General features: G+C 38.4%; 3 protein-coding genes across 3 annotated transcripts; all 3 read right to left on the reverse strand.

Moving 5' to 3' along the window:
• Positions 1-965: 965 nt before the first annotated feature.
• LOC307253924 (interferon-induced protein with tetratricopeptide repeats 2-like) lies at positions 966-3,264 on the reverse strand (the record flags this gene model as incomplete). Its single annotated transcript, XM_080032147.1, has 2 exons — positions 966-2,271; positions 3,260-3,264. 2 exons carry the CDS (start codon positions 3,262-3,264, stop codon positions 966-968), a joined length of 1,311 nt encoding a protein of 436 aa, XP_079888273.1.
• A 2,613-nt stretch (positions 3,265-5,877) lies between these two features.
• On the reverse strand, positions 5,878-7,520 carry LOC307253925 (interferon-induced protein with tetratricopeptide repeats 1-like; the record flags this gene model as incomplete). Its single annotated transcript, XM_080032148.1, has 2 exons — positions 5,878-7,198; positions 7,510-7,520. The coding sequence occupies 2 exons, from the start codon at positions 7,518-7,520 to the stop codon at positions 5,878-5,880; spliced, it is 1,332 nt and encodes a 443-aa protein (XP_079888274.1).
• A 3,676-nt stretch (positions 7,521-11,196) lies between these two features.
• Positions 11,197-14,554, reverse strand: LOC307253926 (interferon-induced protein with tetratricopeptide repeats 5-like; the record flags this gene model as incomplete). The annotated part of the gene is made up of 2 exons (XM_080032149.1): positions 11,197-12,490; positions 14,547-14,554. 2 exons carry the CDS (start codon positions 14,552-14,554, stop codon positions 11,197-11,199), a joined length of 1,302 nt encoding a protein of 433 aa, XP_079888275.1.
• Between the last annotated feature and the right edge of the window lie 274 nt (positions 14,555-14,828).

Here is a 14,828-nt window from a genome sequence, read left to right on the forward strand (position 1 = left end):
GGTGAACTGGCAGCTCTTCAGCTACCACACCCCAAAGTGGCTATTCCCAAAGTCCTCAAAGACTGAGACACCCTTTATTATTCACTACTCCAGAGTTTACACTAAAACTCATTTCATAGTCTAGTATCATAAACTTAAAAAAGCGTATCCAGTGCTAAGTAAAAGTAATCAACCCAACAGGAATATAATAAATATGTAAATATAATGTTTACATGGAAGCTATGAAAATGAATAAAAATACCCTAAGGCACATTCCCAAACCATAATCCCCACAGACTAAGGTGCTATTTATTTTTCACTACAAAGTGTACACTAAACTAATTTCATAGAGTTTTATCTTCTCATATGACTTCAAATATACAGATATAAGGAAAGAAAATAAACTCAACATGAATATAATAAACACAGTGGTTGTATATGTATGTTATGTAAAATAACAATTGATACAAATCTAAACTTTGGCAGAGGAGATTAAACTAAATGGTTTCACACAACGTTCCCTCTAAAGCCAACTGTCAAGACAACTACCTGTTTGATGAAGTCTCAAATGTGTGTCTTTTTCAGTGTTTTAAATAGTAATCTGACTGTGGCTTATAGTATGTACTATGCTTCCACCACTGTGCTTGTCAAATGGTCAAACAGCACCATAAACCCCCACTAGAGGGCACTCTTGCATCTTTTATCTCCAAGGCCTCTCTGCATTATTTCAGCAATAGGTGACTGACATTGGGAGGATTCACTTGCAGGAATTAAAGCTACTCCAAGTATCTGTATCAAATAGGGCCAAACTATACTATCTCAATCAGTGCCTCTGCAGCTTTTCACTTCCCTTTAACTATATTTAATGACGTGATCTTTACCATAAGTCTTTTCTGAAAGTTTTCCAAATGTCTATGTACATATTTTTTAGGTGATGGCAACACCTACATTTCTGTCTGGATTGAGAACCAGTGCTGTTGAAAACACTACAGCGTTGGCAGGTTTTCCAGAAACTCCTTTATTTCTCCACACCTTGGGCTTCTGCCTTTGCTCTCAATATTCTCAAGAGCTTTGATGCTCTTCTCACGATAGAAGGATCGTTGCGGTATCTCTGCCGCCTTCATGTGATATTCTATTGATTTGTCGGAATCATGTTGAATGAAGAATAAATAATTCGCGTATTTGTTGTAAAGCATCTGTGTATCTGCGGGCTCCAGATCCATTTCCAGCAGTTCCTGGTACATCTGCTCAGCTTTAGCAAGGCCCTGATCTTTACTTCTGTAGATATCTGCGAGATCTATTTTCTTCACTAGAGAAGAATCAGGGTAAAGAGCGATCACCTCCTCATGGAGTCGGATTGCTCTTTGTAATGTGTTTTCATCTCGATGAATGTCCCTGAAAATTATCCATTTGTAGAGAAGTGCAGCGCATCTCTTCAGATATCGCTGATCTGGATGGTTTACCAGAGCCTCCTCTGCCAAATCAACGGCCTCATCAACAGTTACATACTCTCTATAAACCCAAATCAATGCATTCATACCACTGTAGCTGCTGACAGGATTTCTCAAAACCCTTCTGCCTAACTCACGTATTTCATCTGCATCAATTCTTTCTCCTTTCTTGGCACAGTACTCAAGGTAGTGAACAGCGAGGTACAAGTTCTCTGGATCCTGTTCTTTGGCGATTCTCATTTTCTCCAGGATGTCATCCTCAAGCTCTTTGTGGTCATACTTGAAATCACTCTCTAACAATAAGACATAGCTGGAGTTCCACTCCACCATCTCCGGCTGCATCCCGATGGCTTTCTCAAAGTAATCTACAGCCAGCAGCTGTTTGTCTCTGCTGAACTTCATCAGGGTCCAGGCTTTCTCAGCGTAGGTCTCTGCATGGAGCTCCTGCTGGGGTGGAGATGGGTATTTCTGCATCAGGGCGTCGACCTTTGACAGGTAATCCTGACTCTTTCCTTGGTCTCCCAGGAGATGGTGCAGCCAGGCCAGGTTCCCATAGTTCACCACTAACCACGGACCTTCATCTGCTTCTCTGATGTTGCAGAAAGCCTCTGCAGCCTTGGTGAAGAAGCTCTGGGCGTCTTCGGTGAAGCCCAGCTTGTACTGGATGTACCCCCTCAGGTTGTAAATGTGACCCAGCCAGCGGTTTCCCTCCTCTGTCCCGATGTCCACCAGCTTGTCCCTGAGACGGAAGAGTTTGGAAGATCCTGGGTTCAGATCCCAGGTGAAGTGGCACTGCAGGGCCTCCAGTTTGGACTCCAGTGTTGATTGACTGTGAGCAGCACTGATGGAGAATGAAAACAACAACAACGTCAGTAGGTTATCAGATGTGGAAGCTACACAGTATTGAAGGGACAACAAGTCAATAAAAAGGACATGATGGAAAGAAAAAGTGGGGTTTTGTTAGAAAAAAGACAAAGACTGAAAAGAAAATGAGAAAAGTTCTTTAAAAAGACACCTTGTAATGGCTTTTCCTATAGCATTACTCCGAGGGGTAAGGGTTAGATGGAAGTCTGACGCGTGTGTGAATTAATGCAATGTCCAGAAGATGCCGTACTGTTGGATATGTCAATCCTTTTATTGACTACAAAAAAAACTGTTCCAAAGGTTATTGTTCTTTCGTATAAACACAAAATAGGCTCTTTCCAGTTTACAAACATAAGCACGACCACAAGCACGGTCAAAAACTGTGTTGCCAGGTATTTATGCTATCCACCCTCTGCAGACACCAAGGCCACACCTCTTTATCATTAATTAAAATAAACAAAACAAAACAAACATAGACAGCAATTTGGCTCCAACACGCCTTAAGAGGGAAAGACCTCATTGACTTGTGTTGTAACCTAATTCTTATTTGTACTGAGTGAGTGCTGGCTGTCTGTTGTATTAAACATTTGTATAAATAATATAATAAAAAAAGGAAGAAAAAAAAGAAATTGAGGAAACACACGACAGGTTCTTATTGCTGATGTTTTTTTTGATAATGTATTAAATCAAACATTACAGAGGGCAGTGTGTGACACGACTTTCAGAAAACAACTGATAAGTGGGGGTGTTCGTGGTGTAGTGCTCATTAGAGCAGCCCTCATTCCCCTCTCTGCCCCATTTCATCTTTGTCTCCCAGAAACTAATGACAGAAAAAAATCTTTAAAAAGAAAGAAGAAAAAAGATAAGTAATTGCTAGAAAAAATTGCCAGTGGCTCAAAGGGAAGGGATGACTATTCTACTTATTTAATTCTAAAGATATATCAAATTGAGAAACAGCAACTTACCTCATCATCGAGCTGTTTTCTTGAGCCAGTAGTTTTCTGAATATGATGCTATATATTTTTCTGCTCTTGATGCTCTGTTGGGATCACCGGCACAATATAAGTCCTATCCCACTTCTGCTTGGCTTTAAATAAGGTGATGTGGTTGAGCAGGTTTTTGAGATAACCATAATGAAACTTAAAATATTTGATGAATCAAGATATAAATAGCACAAGAACATTTATGGGAGGGGCATAGGATTTTCTCTTTGTAATGAATGTTTTATTTTAGGCGTACATTCATCATCAGTCAATTCAAACTTGAAAAACTGCTGCATCATTATCCAAATCCGCCTTTTGTTCTTTTGTCCCTTTCATCTTGTTGTTATGCTTTGTTTACCACTTAATACACCTGAGTCATTCCCGATACAGCCACTCCCCACATGTTTCACCTGTTCACCTGTGCACTGAATATATTCTTAAACAGTTGTTTGTGTTTAGTGCTCATCTATGTTTAATTAAAAGTTTAAAGTAAAAAAATAATAAGTGTATTTATTAATCTTCTCCTAGGGACAAAATCTCAGGTCAAGATCAATTTTCATATCTATTCATTTTCCTCATCAAACTGTCAGATATGACCCCTGTAAATCAAAATATGTGTTTAATAATAATAATAATAATAATAATAATAATAATAATAATAATAATAATAATAATAATAATAACATTTGCCCTTCATACATAGAATGCAGCTCAGAGTGCTTTACATGCACAAAATAAAGAAAATATAAAACAAAACACATTCATCACAGGCAATAAAACAAAGAGCAGAAGATAAAAATTAAATAAAAATAAAAATTAGGTAAAAACATTAAAAAAAATGCATAAAATGCTAGAGTCAGACATAGTTGAAAATGTGCAATGCATAAAACAAATATAAAAGATAAAAACCATAAAATACGACAAAATAAATATATGGCGTAATTAATTAAAAGCAGCAGCATAAAGATGTGTTTAGAGCTGCTTCTTAAAACTATCAACAGACGTTGCTGTTCTTATATGTAGGGGCAGTTTGTTCCAGGCCGTTGGTGCATGAAAACTAAGTGCTGCTTCACCATACCGTTTTCCCTTAATCTTAAATCCCTTACGTTTATGCACTGTGAAATCCTGGATATCACGTTTTTTTTTATAACCCTATCAAATTGAGATTCTGATCATTGGACCCATTACACCCTTAACAGTGTACATGTATAGTATCTAATCATCTTACCCAACTGTAATAATTCATACGATTATGGACATTTTTTATCAAGTTCTCATGCATACCATGCCAAACACTACATGGCTGAAAATAACTAAAAACATTTGCCCTTACTATGTTTTGAATTAAAGCTGGGGTGGAGGATTTGGGGAGAAAATGGCAGTTGGGATAGAGATTCGAATCCAAATACCTCAACCGCTCCACTTGTTCTCTTTGGTCCCTCCCCTATGGTCCCTCGCTGACATGCTCTACACACCAACAAAGTCGTGCCAAAGTGAACGGACAGTCCCAACAGCCAATAAGAACAGAAAATCGGAGCCTCGCTCTGATTGGTCAAAGTGTACAGCTCATTTTGACCAATCAGAAATCACATACCCCAGCTTTAAGCTTTTCTTTAAAGGATAATACAATGAATCCTCAAATTACCAAATTAAACAGTAACTTCCAAGAACCTTTAGCAATTTATTCTGAAATTCTAGATATAAAATAAAACACACATTAAAATCTTCAATCTTTAGACCCCTGTTTTCTGATGTAAAAATGTCTCAATATAATGTTGTCATTAGATTTCAAAGTTGTAGTTTGACCTCCATCAGTGCATCATGAACAGTCCTGCAAAACTCTGTCAAGTACATGAATTTCTTGCACAGTAACCACAAAAACAAACAACTCAGAGAGGATTTCTTTGTGCACATATAATGTATATTTAATAATATTGGTAGTGTTTACAAATGAGCTTACAGCTTGACATTAATACAATGTTTACATGAAAGTTATGAAAAAGTACAAACTATAGTTTCCATTACTCCAAAGTTTCCACTAACACTCAGTAGTATTATCATGCACTTAAAAAAATACAAGTAGAGGGAAAATAAAATCAACACAACAGCATTTCAATAAACAGTGGTTATATAACTGATCAAAATCTAGACTTTGGCTGAGGAGTTTGAACTTGATGGTTACACACAATATTCCCTCAATAGTGAACTGTCAAGGTGACTTCCTATTGGTTGCCGGACATGACTTGTGTCTTTTTTTGTGTGTTTTAGATCATAATGTGACTGAGGCTTAAGGATGGCACTATGATTCAACTACTGTGCTTGTCAAGGGGTCAAACAGCACCCGAACCCCCACTAGAGGGCAGTCTTGCATCAATTATCTCATGTTTTAAATCCACTTTTGCTGGATCTTTTTGGACCTGTTGGATCATTTGACATTAACCACTTTGGTCAAGTAATATTGGATGTCATTTTTAATAATCTTTCCTGCTATTTTTCCTAATGTTTACATGATCTAATGCATCAGTATGTACAGATTTGGGTAGGTGATGGCAACACTTACATTTCCTTTCTGGATTAAGAACCAGTGCTGTTAAAAAACACTACAGCTTTGGCAGGTTTTCCAGAAACTCCTCTATTTCTCCACACATTCGGTCCCTGCCTTTGCCCTTAAATTTCTTCAGATGTTTAATGCTGTTTTCGCGAAAGTAGGATTGTTTCGGTATCTCTGCCGCCTTCATGTGATATTTCATTGAATTGCGGGGATCCCGACAATCAAAGAATAAATGTCTTCCATAGCTGCTGTAAATCACCTGTTTTTCTGCTGGTTCCAGAACCATTTTAAGCAGATCCTGGTACATCTGCTCAGCTGTGCCCTGATCTTTCTTTGCGTAGATATTTGCGAGGGCTATTTTCTTCACAAGTGAAGAATCAGGGTAAAGAGTGATCATCTCCTCATGGAGACTGATTGCTCTTTCTATCATGCTTTGCTTTGGGCGACTCTCCCTGAAAAAAATGATCTTCCATTTGTAGCAAAGTGCTGCACATTTCTTCAGAAAACGCTCATCTGGATGGTTTTCCAGAGCCTCCTCTGCCAGAGCAATGGCCTCATCAACAGGTAAATTGTTTCTATATACCGATAGAACTGCTCTCATACCACCGTAGCTGCTCACAGGATTTCTCAAAATCTTTCTGGCTAACTCACGTACTTCATCTTCATCAATTCCTTTTCCTTTCTTAGATCGTCTCTCTCCTTTCTTGGCAAGGTAGTGAGCAGAAAGGTACAAGTTCTCTGGATCCTGTTCTTTAGCGATTCTCATTTTCTCCAGGATTTCATCCTTTAGCCCTTTCTTGGTGCTGTGCCTTGAAGCACTCACTAACGCTATGACCTGGCTGGTTCGCCACTCCAGCATCTCTGGCTGCATCGCGATGGCTTTCTCAAAGTAATCTACAGCCAGCAGCTGTTTGTCTAAGCTGAACTTCATCAGGGTCCAGGCTTTCTCAGCGTAGGTCTCTGCATGGAGCTCGTGCTGGGGTGGAGATGGGTATTTCTGCATCAGGGCGTCGACCTTTGACAGGTAATCCTGACTCTTTCCTTGGTCTCCCAGGAGATGGTGCAGCCAGGCCAGGTTCCCATAGTTCACCACTAACCACGGACCTTCATCTGCTTCTCTGATGTTGCAGAAAGCCTCTGCAGCCTTGGTGAAGAAGCTCTGGGCGTCTTCGGTGAAGCCCAGCTTGTACTGGATGTACCCCCTCAGGTTGTAAATGTGACCCAGCCAGCGGTTTCCCTCCTCTGTCCCGACGTCCACCAGCTTGTCCCTGAGACGGAAGAGTTTGTTATCGCCTTCGTCCAGATCCCAGGTGAAGTGGCACTGCAGGGCCTCCAGTTTGGACTCCAGTGTTGGTTGACTCTGAGCAGCACTGAAGGAGAATGAAAACAACATCAGTCAGTTATTGGGCTGAGGCCGCTATTTTAGTGAGTGAATTCACCTGCTTTTCCATTACATGGTAAAAGTACCTGGTACCTACACCTGTGAGGTTCCAAAACAGTAGGTACCAGGTACCAAACGGTGATTCATCAGATCGTCATCAGTGGGCCGGACCTATCCTACACTAAAAAACAGACAAGCTGCTGTAGCGGTCGCAGTTTGTGTTCTCGCTGGCTCTCTCTAGCGCTCTGTTTTTTTGTTCAACTTTCTTTCTATAATGGCATCAACCAAGCCTTTCCTCACCCTGGTGGCATGTTTATCTGACTGGCAAAGGACTGAACGTTACTTCATCCACATGCAAAATGTTAAAAACATCAACCTGATGAAGACTGAGTAGAAACACTTTAAAACAAAATACCTCAAGAAAGAACCCAATACCAAAGAAGAGTAGAGTAGGTCCCATGTGATGGAATAGGGCCATAAGTGTCTTTAGTGCTGCCTGCAACCAGTGACATGACTTTGTCACAAAGTTATTCGTCCTCCATCAGAGTTTCAGACACATTAAATAGACTGGACCTTGGTCTTATTCACTCCTATCAGCGGCTATAAATCTATAACTAGTTTATTTGTAGCAGCACTGACTCACCTTTACAAACTCTGTGTAATGATTAAATTGTACTGACCTTTTTAACTCAAATATATTGTGTTATATATTGTACATATTTTTACATGCCTATTTTTTGTAGTATTTTGCTATACTACTGTTTTTATTTGTTAAGTATTTTTAAGTATACCGCACATTTTATGTTATTTTATTGGTAATATAATTGTTTAAACTTTTCCAGAACGGTAAGCACTTAATGAAAATATAATGAATATCATTTTTGACATAAAATATAACACAGGCGTAGGAAACATAGACATTAAACAAACTGCATCAACCAAAAAAGGTATAGGCTGAAGTCAAGGCTTATTATGATTCTGTTTTTGAGAAACAATAGAAAACTTTTAATCAACAACAATTATTGTAAGATTAACAATGTTAATACTTTTACAGTGTTTTTTTCTCTCTCTTATTGTGTAGTGTTAAGCACCAAAATAACAATTTACTGTATGTGTGAAAACCCCACTACCAGAGTATTTAAAATAACTATCTAACATAATTGTTAGAATAAAGCAAGAGACTACAACTTTTAAATTACATTGTCATTGATTTGTAGGATCAATAATGATTGTATTTCAGTCTCTAATGCTCCAAAATCGTAATGAAACTCATTATCTACTCCTTCAAATATACACGGTCGCCCATAATAAAATATGTATGAGATTGATCAATATAGTTTTTAGAAGATATACACTTTATCTATCAAGAATAATTCACATTTTCACAATCCTTTCACGAGAAGAGATAAAAAAAAATATGTTATTCCAACTTTATGGGTGGCGTGTATGACATTTTTTTTAATTTAACTTTTATTTATCCTCGAGAGACCAATTGAGGGGTGACCCTCATTTACAAATGCAGAATCAGCAACTCACCTCATCATCCTGCTGTTTCCTTGACTCTGTAGTTTTCTGTCAGATTCTTGCTCTTGCTTCTGGCACAAGATCAGTGATGTCCAGCTCCTGCTTCACTTTAAATAGAGCGACCAGGTGACGGTTATGATGCAAACGAAACTAGTTCCACAATAAGTGTCCTCTTATCTGAAAATGTACAGGTGGAGGGTTGTGTAATGGTCTCACCTTCAGAGACACAAGACCAAATTCAAAATGACTTGGCAGCAACTGACTTAACTTTCATTTCCCTTGAAAGTGACCAGCAGCCACATATCTGAAGAACAACCCAACCTGGCTGATAACACTCATTATATTGTGTTCCCTCAGTTCACCATGTCACACATTAACTCTCTGAAGAATTCTGACACATCAAATTATTGACAGAAAATTCAATCAAAATCTCACGGTCGTTGGCACACACTCTCTGGTCCCACTTTCTGAATAGGGAACCACCAACCCGAATTTGTCATCATTTGAGATATTTTAGCCGTGTGTGTGTATAGTATCTAATCACTCAGTCCACCTCAAGGTTCAAGGTTTTTGTTATTTGTCACATCCACAAAGATAATAAAGTAAAACATTCAGATAAATAAAGTGTGTGCTCAGTTAATATGCATGAAAACCCAAGATAAAATAGAGCAATAAATTAATTTGTGGCCTGATGGGGTTCAAACTCTGAATGAGAGATTATCAATGGCCACTTTGCCAACAGGACAGCTGAACATGCAAAAATTTCCAATTTATGTATTCACTGCTTCTTGGTGTGTGACATAATCTCAACTCCAAACCCAAGTCTTTGGTTTTAACTTGTATTGATGGTAAATGCAAAACTCTAGGTGTGTGGACTGGCTCTGAACTTTCAACCCCAAATTAATCATGTACTAAAAACAGTAAAAGTTGGTGTTCTGAATCGTTTCAGATGTTATTTTACATTTAAAGCAAGAAAGAGACTTGCCTCACAACTTAAACTTTGAATAGTTGACTATGCTCCTGATTCTAGAAGTCAGTTTCACCGGTAAATTTCCAAATATAATGTTGTCATTATCTTTCAATAGTTGTAGTTTGATTGATGTCCATCAGTGCAACATGCACAGTCCTGCAAAAACCATGTTGAGTACATGTATTTATTACATAGTAACGACCAAAACAATCATTTTACAGAAGATTTCTTAGTGCCCATAATGTATCTTTATTAGAATTGTGTACAACTGAGACAGAGCTAAACTTACTTTCTGTGCAAACAGTCAGTTACATGTGTTGATTATATTCAGGTTATACATCAAATGAACTATTACACAGTTTTATTTTCCACAAGTATTTTGTTCTCATCTTAACTTATACAGAGCTAAGGAAGAAAAATCAACCCAACAGTTATATAGTAAATACGTAAACACTATGTTTACATGGAAGCTATGAAAAAAAATGAAAATACAACATATTTATAATCTAAACTTTAATGAAATTAATGAAGAGATGCCAAAGCACATTGCCCTGAGCAGTTAGGGGGTTTAATGCCTTGCTCAGGGAGGTGAACTGGCAGCTCTTCAGCTACCACACCCCAAAGTGACTATTCCCAAAGTCCTCAAAGACTAAGTACCCTTTATTATTCACTACTCCAGAGTTTACACTAAAACTCATTCCATAGTCTAGTATCATAAACTTAAAAATCGATGCAGCGCTAAGTAAAAGTAATCAACCCAACAGGAATATAATAAGTACGTAAATATAATGTTTACATGGATTTCATGAAAAAGTGATCTGAACTTGCTAGTTTCTTCCTTACAAAGACACTAAACTAATTTCATAGAGTATTGTCTTCTCATATGACTTCAAATATACAGATATAAGGAAAGAAAATCAACTCAACATGAATATAATAAACACAGTGGTTATAGTTATGAAAAAGAACAACTGATCAAACTCTAAACTTTTGCAGGAGATTAAACTTGATGGTTTCACACAACGTTCCCTCTAAAGCCAACTGTCAAGACGACTCCCTATTTGATGAAGGCTCAAATTTGTGTCTTTTTCAGTGTTTTAAATAGTTATCTGACTGCGGCTTATATGTACTATGCTTCCACCACTGTGCTTGTCAAATGGTCAAACAGCACCACAAAACCCCACTAGAGGGCACTCTTGCATCTTTTATCTCCAAGGTCTCTCTGCATTATTTCAGCAATAGGTGACTGACTTTAGAATGATTCACTTGCAGGAATAAAAGCTACTCCAAGTATCTGTAGCAAATAGGGCCGAACTACACTATCTCAATCAGTGCCTCTGCAGCTTCTCACTTACTTTTAACTATGTTTAATGAAGTGATCTTTACCACAAGTCTTTTCTGAAAGTTTTCCAAATGTCTATGTACATATTTTTTTAGGTGATGGCAACACCTACATTTCTGTCTGGATTGAGAACCAGTGCTGTTAAAAAACACTACAGCTTTGGCAGGTTTTCCAGAAACTCCTCTATTTTTCCACTCGTTTGGTTCCTGCGTCTGTCCCTAACTTTCCCCAGTTCTCTGATGCTCCGCTTACGAAAGGAGGATTGTAGCGGAATCTCTGCCGCCTTCTTGTGATATTCTATTGACCTGTAGGTCTCCCGACGATCAAAGAATAAATAATTTGCATAGTGATAGTAAAGCATCTGTTTTTCTACGGGTTCCAGATCCATTTCCAGCAGATCCTGGAACATCTGCTCAGCTGTGCCCTGATCTCTCTTTGCGTAGATTTTTGCACGGTGTATTTTCGGGTTAAGTGAAGACTCAGGGTAAAGAGAGATCACCTTCTTGTAGAGACTGATTGCCTTTTCTATCATGCTTTGCTCTGGGTGACTCTCCCTGGTCTTCCATTTGTAGCAGATTGCAGCACATTTCTTCAAATAACGCTCACCTGGATGGTTTTCCAGAGCCTCCTCTACCAAAGCAACGGCTGCATCATAAGATACATACATTCTATAAACCGCTAGAACTACTCTTAAACCACTGTAGCTGCTCACAGGATTTCTCAAAATCTTTCTTCTTAACTCCCTTAATTCGACTTCATCAATTCTATCTTCTTTCTTGGCACGTTGCTCAAGGTAGTGAGCAGCGAGGTACAGGTTCTCTGGATCCTGTTCATTAGCGATTCTCATTTTCTTCAGGATTTCATCCTTCACCCCTTTCTTGATGTTCCTGAAATCATTCATTAACAATAAGACATAGCTGGAGTTCCACTCCACCATCTCCGGCTGCATCCCGATGGCTTTCTCAAAGTAATCTACAGCCAGCAGCTGTTTGTCTCTGCTGAACTTCATCAGGGTCCAGGCTTTCTCAGCGTAGGTCTCTGCATGGAGCTCGTGCTGGGGTGGAGATGGGTATTTCTGCATCAGGGCGTCAACCTTTGACAGGTAATCCTGACTCTTTCCTTGGTCTCCCAGGAGATGGTGCAGCCAGGCCAGGTTCCCATAGTTCACCACTAACCACGGACCTTCATCTGCTTCTCTGATGTTGCAGAAAGCCTCTGCAGCCTTGGTGAAGAAGCTCTGGGCGTCTTTGAAGCCCAGCTTGTACTGGATGTACCCCCTCAGGTTGTAGATGTGACCCAGCCAGCGGTTTCCCTCCTCTGTCCCGATGTCCACGAGATTGTCCCTGACACGGAAGAGTTTGGACGGTCCTTCGTCCAGATCCCAGGTGAAGTGGCACTGCAGGGCCTCCAGTTTGGACTCCAGTGTTGATTGACTCTGAGCAGCACTGAAGGAGAATGAAAACAACAACAGTAAGTTATCGGGCTCAGGCTCCTTTTGTTACTAAATAACTTCAGAGGATGTGTTTAAAGATGTGAATGTAGAGTTATTGGATTGTGTTGTAGTGTGTGAATTCGCCAGCTTTTCCTTTACATGGTGCCAGCTCTACTCTACTCGCCTTTTTTGGTTTTCCACTATGTAAAAGTATCAGGTACCTACTCTGTCAAGGTCCCAAACAAGTATGTACCAGGTAGTGTACTAAGTGGTGACTAGTCAGAGATATATTATTCATAACTGCACTTACTTAACTTAACTAACTGCAATAATTTCACCTCAGTAACTGCAATGACCTCTGTAACTTATTATACACTGTCCGGACCAAGAAAAAAGTCACACACTCAAATATTTTGTTGGACCAGCTTCACCTTTTCATTACGGCACGTCGGCACCCATTTGCTCTAGCACATTTTGGTAACCTTTTTTGGCACGCAAGGTTGCTGAACTTAGACCTGACCAACTGAAACAACCCCAGATCCTACTGTACACTCACCACACACACACAGATAGATAGATAGATAGATAGATAGATAGATAGATAGATAGATAGATAGATAGATAGATAGATAGATAGATAGATAGATAGATAGATAGATAGATAGATAGATAGATCCTTTAATAATCCTTTACAGGAAATGTCAGTGCCACAACAGCTTCAAGACAGACATAACAACACACATTTCCTCAGAAAGCTAACATACTTAAAAAGATATAATACAATACATAAATACTAAACACACTTGCTTGTACAGTAGGCACTAGGCATGATGGGAGCATTACTTCATCCTCCTCTATTCTTACCCTGATGCACCCATCACTCTGGAACAGGGTCAATCTGGTCTCATCAGACCACACAACCCTTTTCCATTGCTCCAGAGTCCAGTCTTATGCCTCATAAAGACTTAAGTACCAGGTAGTATACGAAGTGATGACTGGTCAGAGAAATCAGCATCAGCAGCTATAAATCTATAATTATTTTATTATTACCTGCACTGACACAACTTTACTAACTGCAATAATTACACTTGCACTGACCTCATTAACCAACATGTTGTTATATAGGTCTATTGTACATATTTTAAATTCTTATTTGTTATATTACTTTGTCACACTACTATTGTTGATTTATTATTTGTCATATTTTCTGGTATACGGCACATTAATGTTATTTTATTAATTGTAGTTATATATGTAATTTTTCACATTTATCTAAAAGGAATGCACTTAATGAAAATAAATAGCACTTTTACAATACATATAACAATACAAAAACTGCATTTTCCAAAAAGAGATAAAGATAAAAATAAGAATATAACTGAATCAATTATTAAGTTCCAAATCTTTCATGCACAAGAATGATCAGTTTTGAGTTTTATGTGAATTCCTCACCCAGTAATTCAACCATATCTTTAATAAAGTTTAATTTTCTTATTTCTATTTGATCATTTCACTACCCCTTTATTTATTTCTGCAACTGTCATGTGACCCAAATAAACCCTGGGCATCGATAAGGTGTTTTTGATTCTGATTTTAAAATTAAAACATTTTGAATAAAAGGAAGGAATGGATAAATAATTTTCAAGTCATAACTGATGATTTTTGTAGTACTTCCCTTCTATATTTTTTCTCTCTTAAAACATTTATTGTTAAGAACCAAAATACTATAGGCTAACATGCTATATTTTCAAACCACTTGATTCTGTATAAAGTAACAAAGGAATGAGTCAGAGCCTTGAGTACCTTAATACGAAAGAAAATTCCATGTAAGTGTGACAACCTATAACCAGACTACTCCCAAAAACAAGTAATCAATAATAACTCTCATAAAATACAAGCTTTTAAAATATTGGTAGGTGACAGGGAACTCAGAAAGGAGGAACATAAATGAATACATTAATTTTCAGGATCAATCATGATATTTCAGGCTCTAGGACTCAATAAATGGATCATAATAAAACTCATTATTTACTCCTTCAAATATATGAAATGCAGAAGCAGCAACTCACCTCATCATCCTGCTGTTTCCTTGACTCAGTAGTTTTCTGTCAGATTCTTGCTCTTGCTTCTGGGCACAAGATCAGTGATGTGCAGCTCCTGCTTCACTTTAAATAGAGCGACCAGGTGACGTTTATGATGCAATCGAAACTCATTCCACACATTGCAGTGGAAACAGCAGCAATCAGTGTCTTCTTATCTGAAAATGTACAGGTGGAGGGTTGTGTAATGGTGTCCTCATGTACCCTGTCTGTACCAGTCCCGCCCTTATTTACTCTGTTGTACTTCATTCA

The sequence above is a fragment of the Ammodytes marinus genome (assembly GCF_949987685.1).
Source record: "Ammodytes marinus genome assembly, chromosome: 8".
Classification (NCBI taxonomy): domain Eukaryota; kingdom Metazoa; phylum Chordata; class Actinopteri; order Uranoscopiformes; family Ammodytidae; genus Ammodytes; species Ammodytes marinus.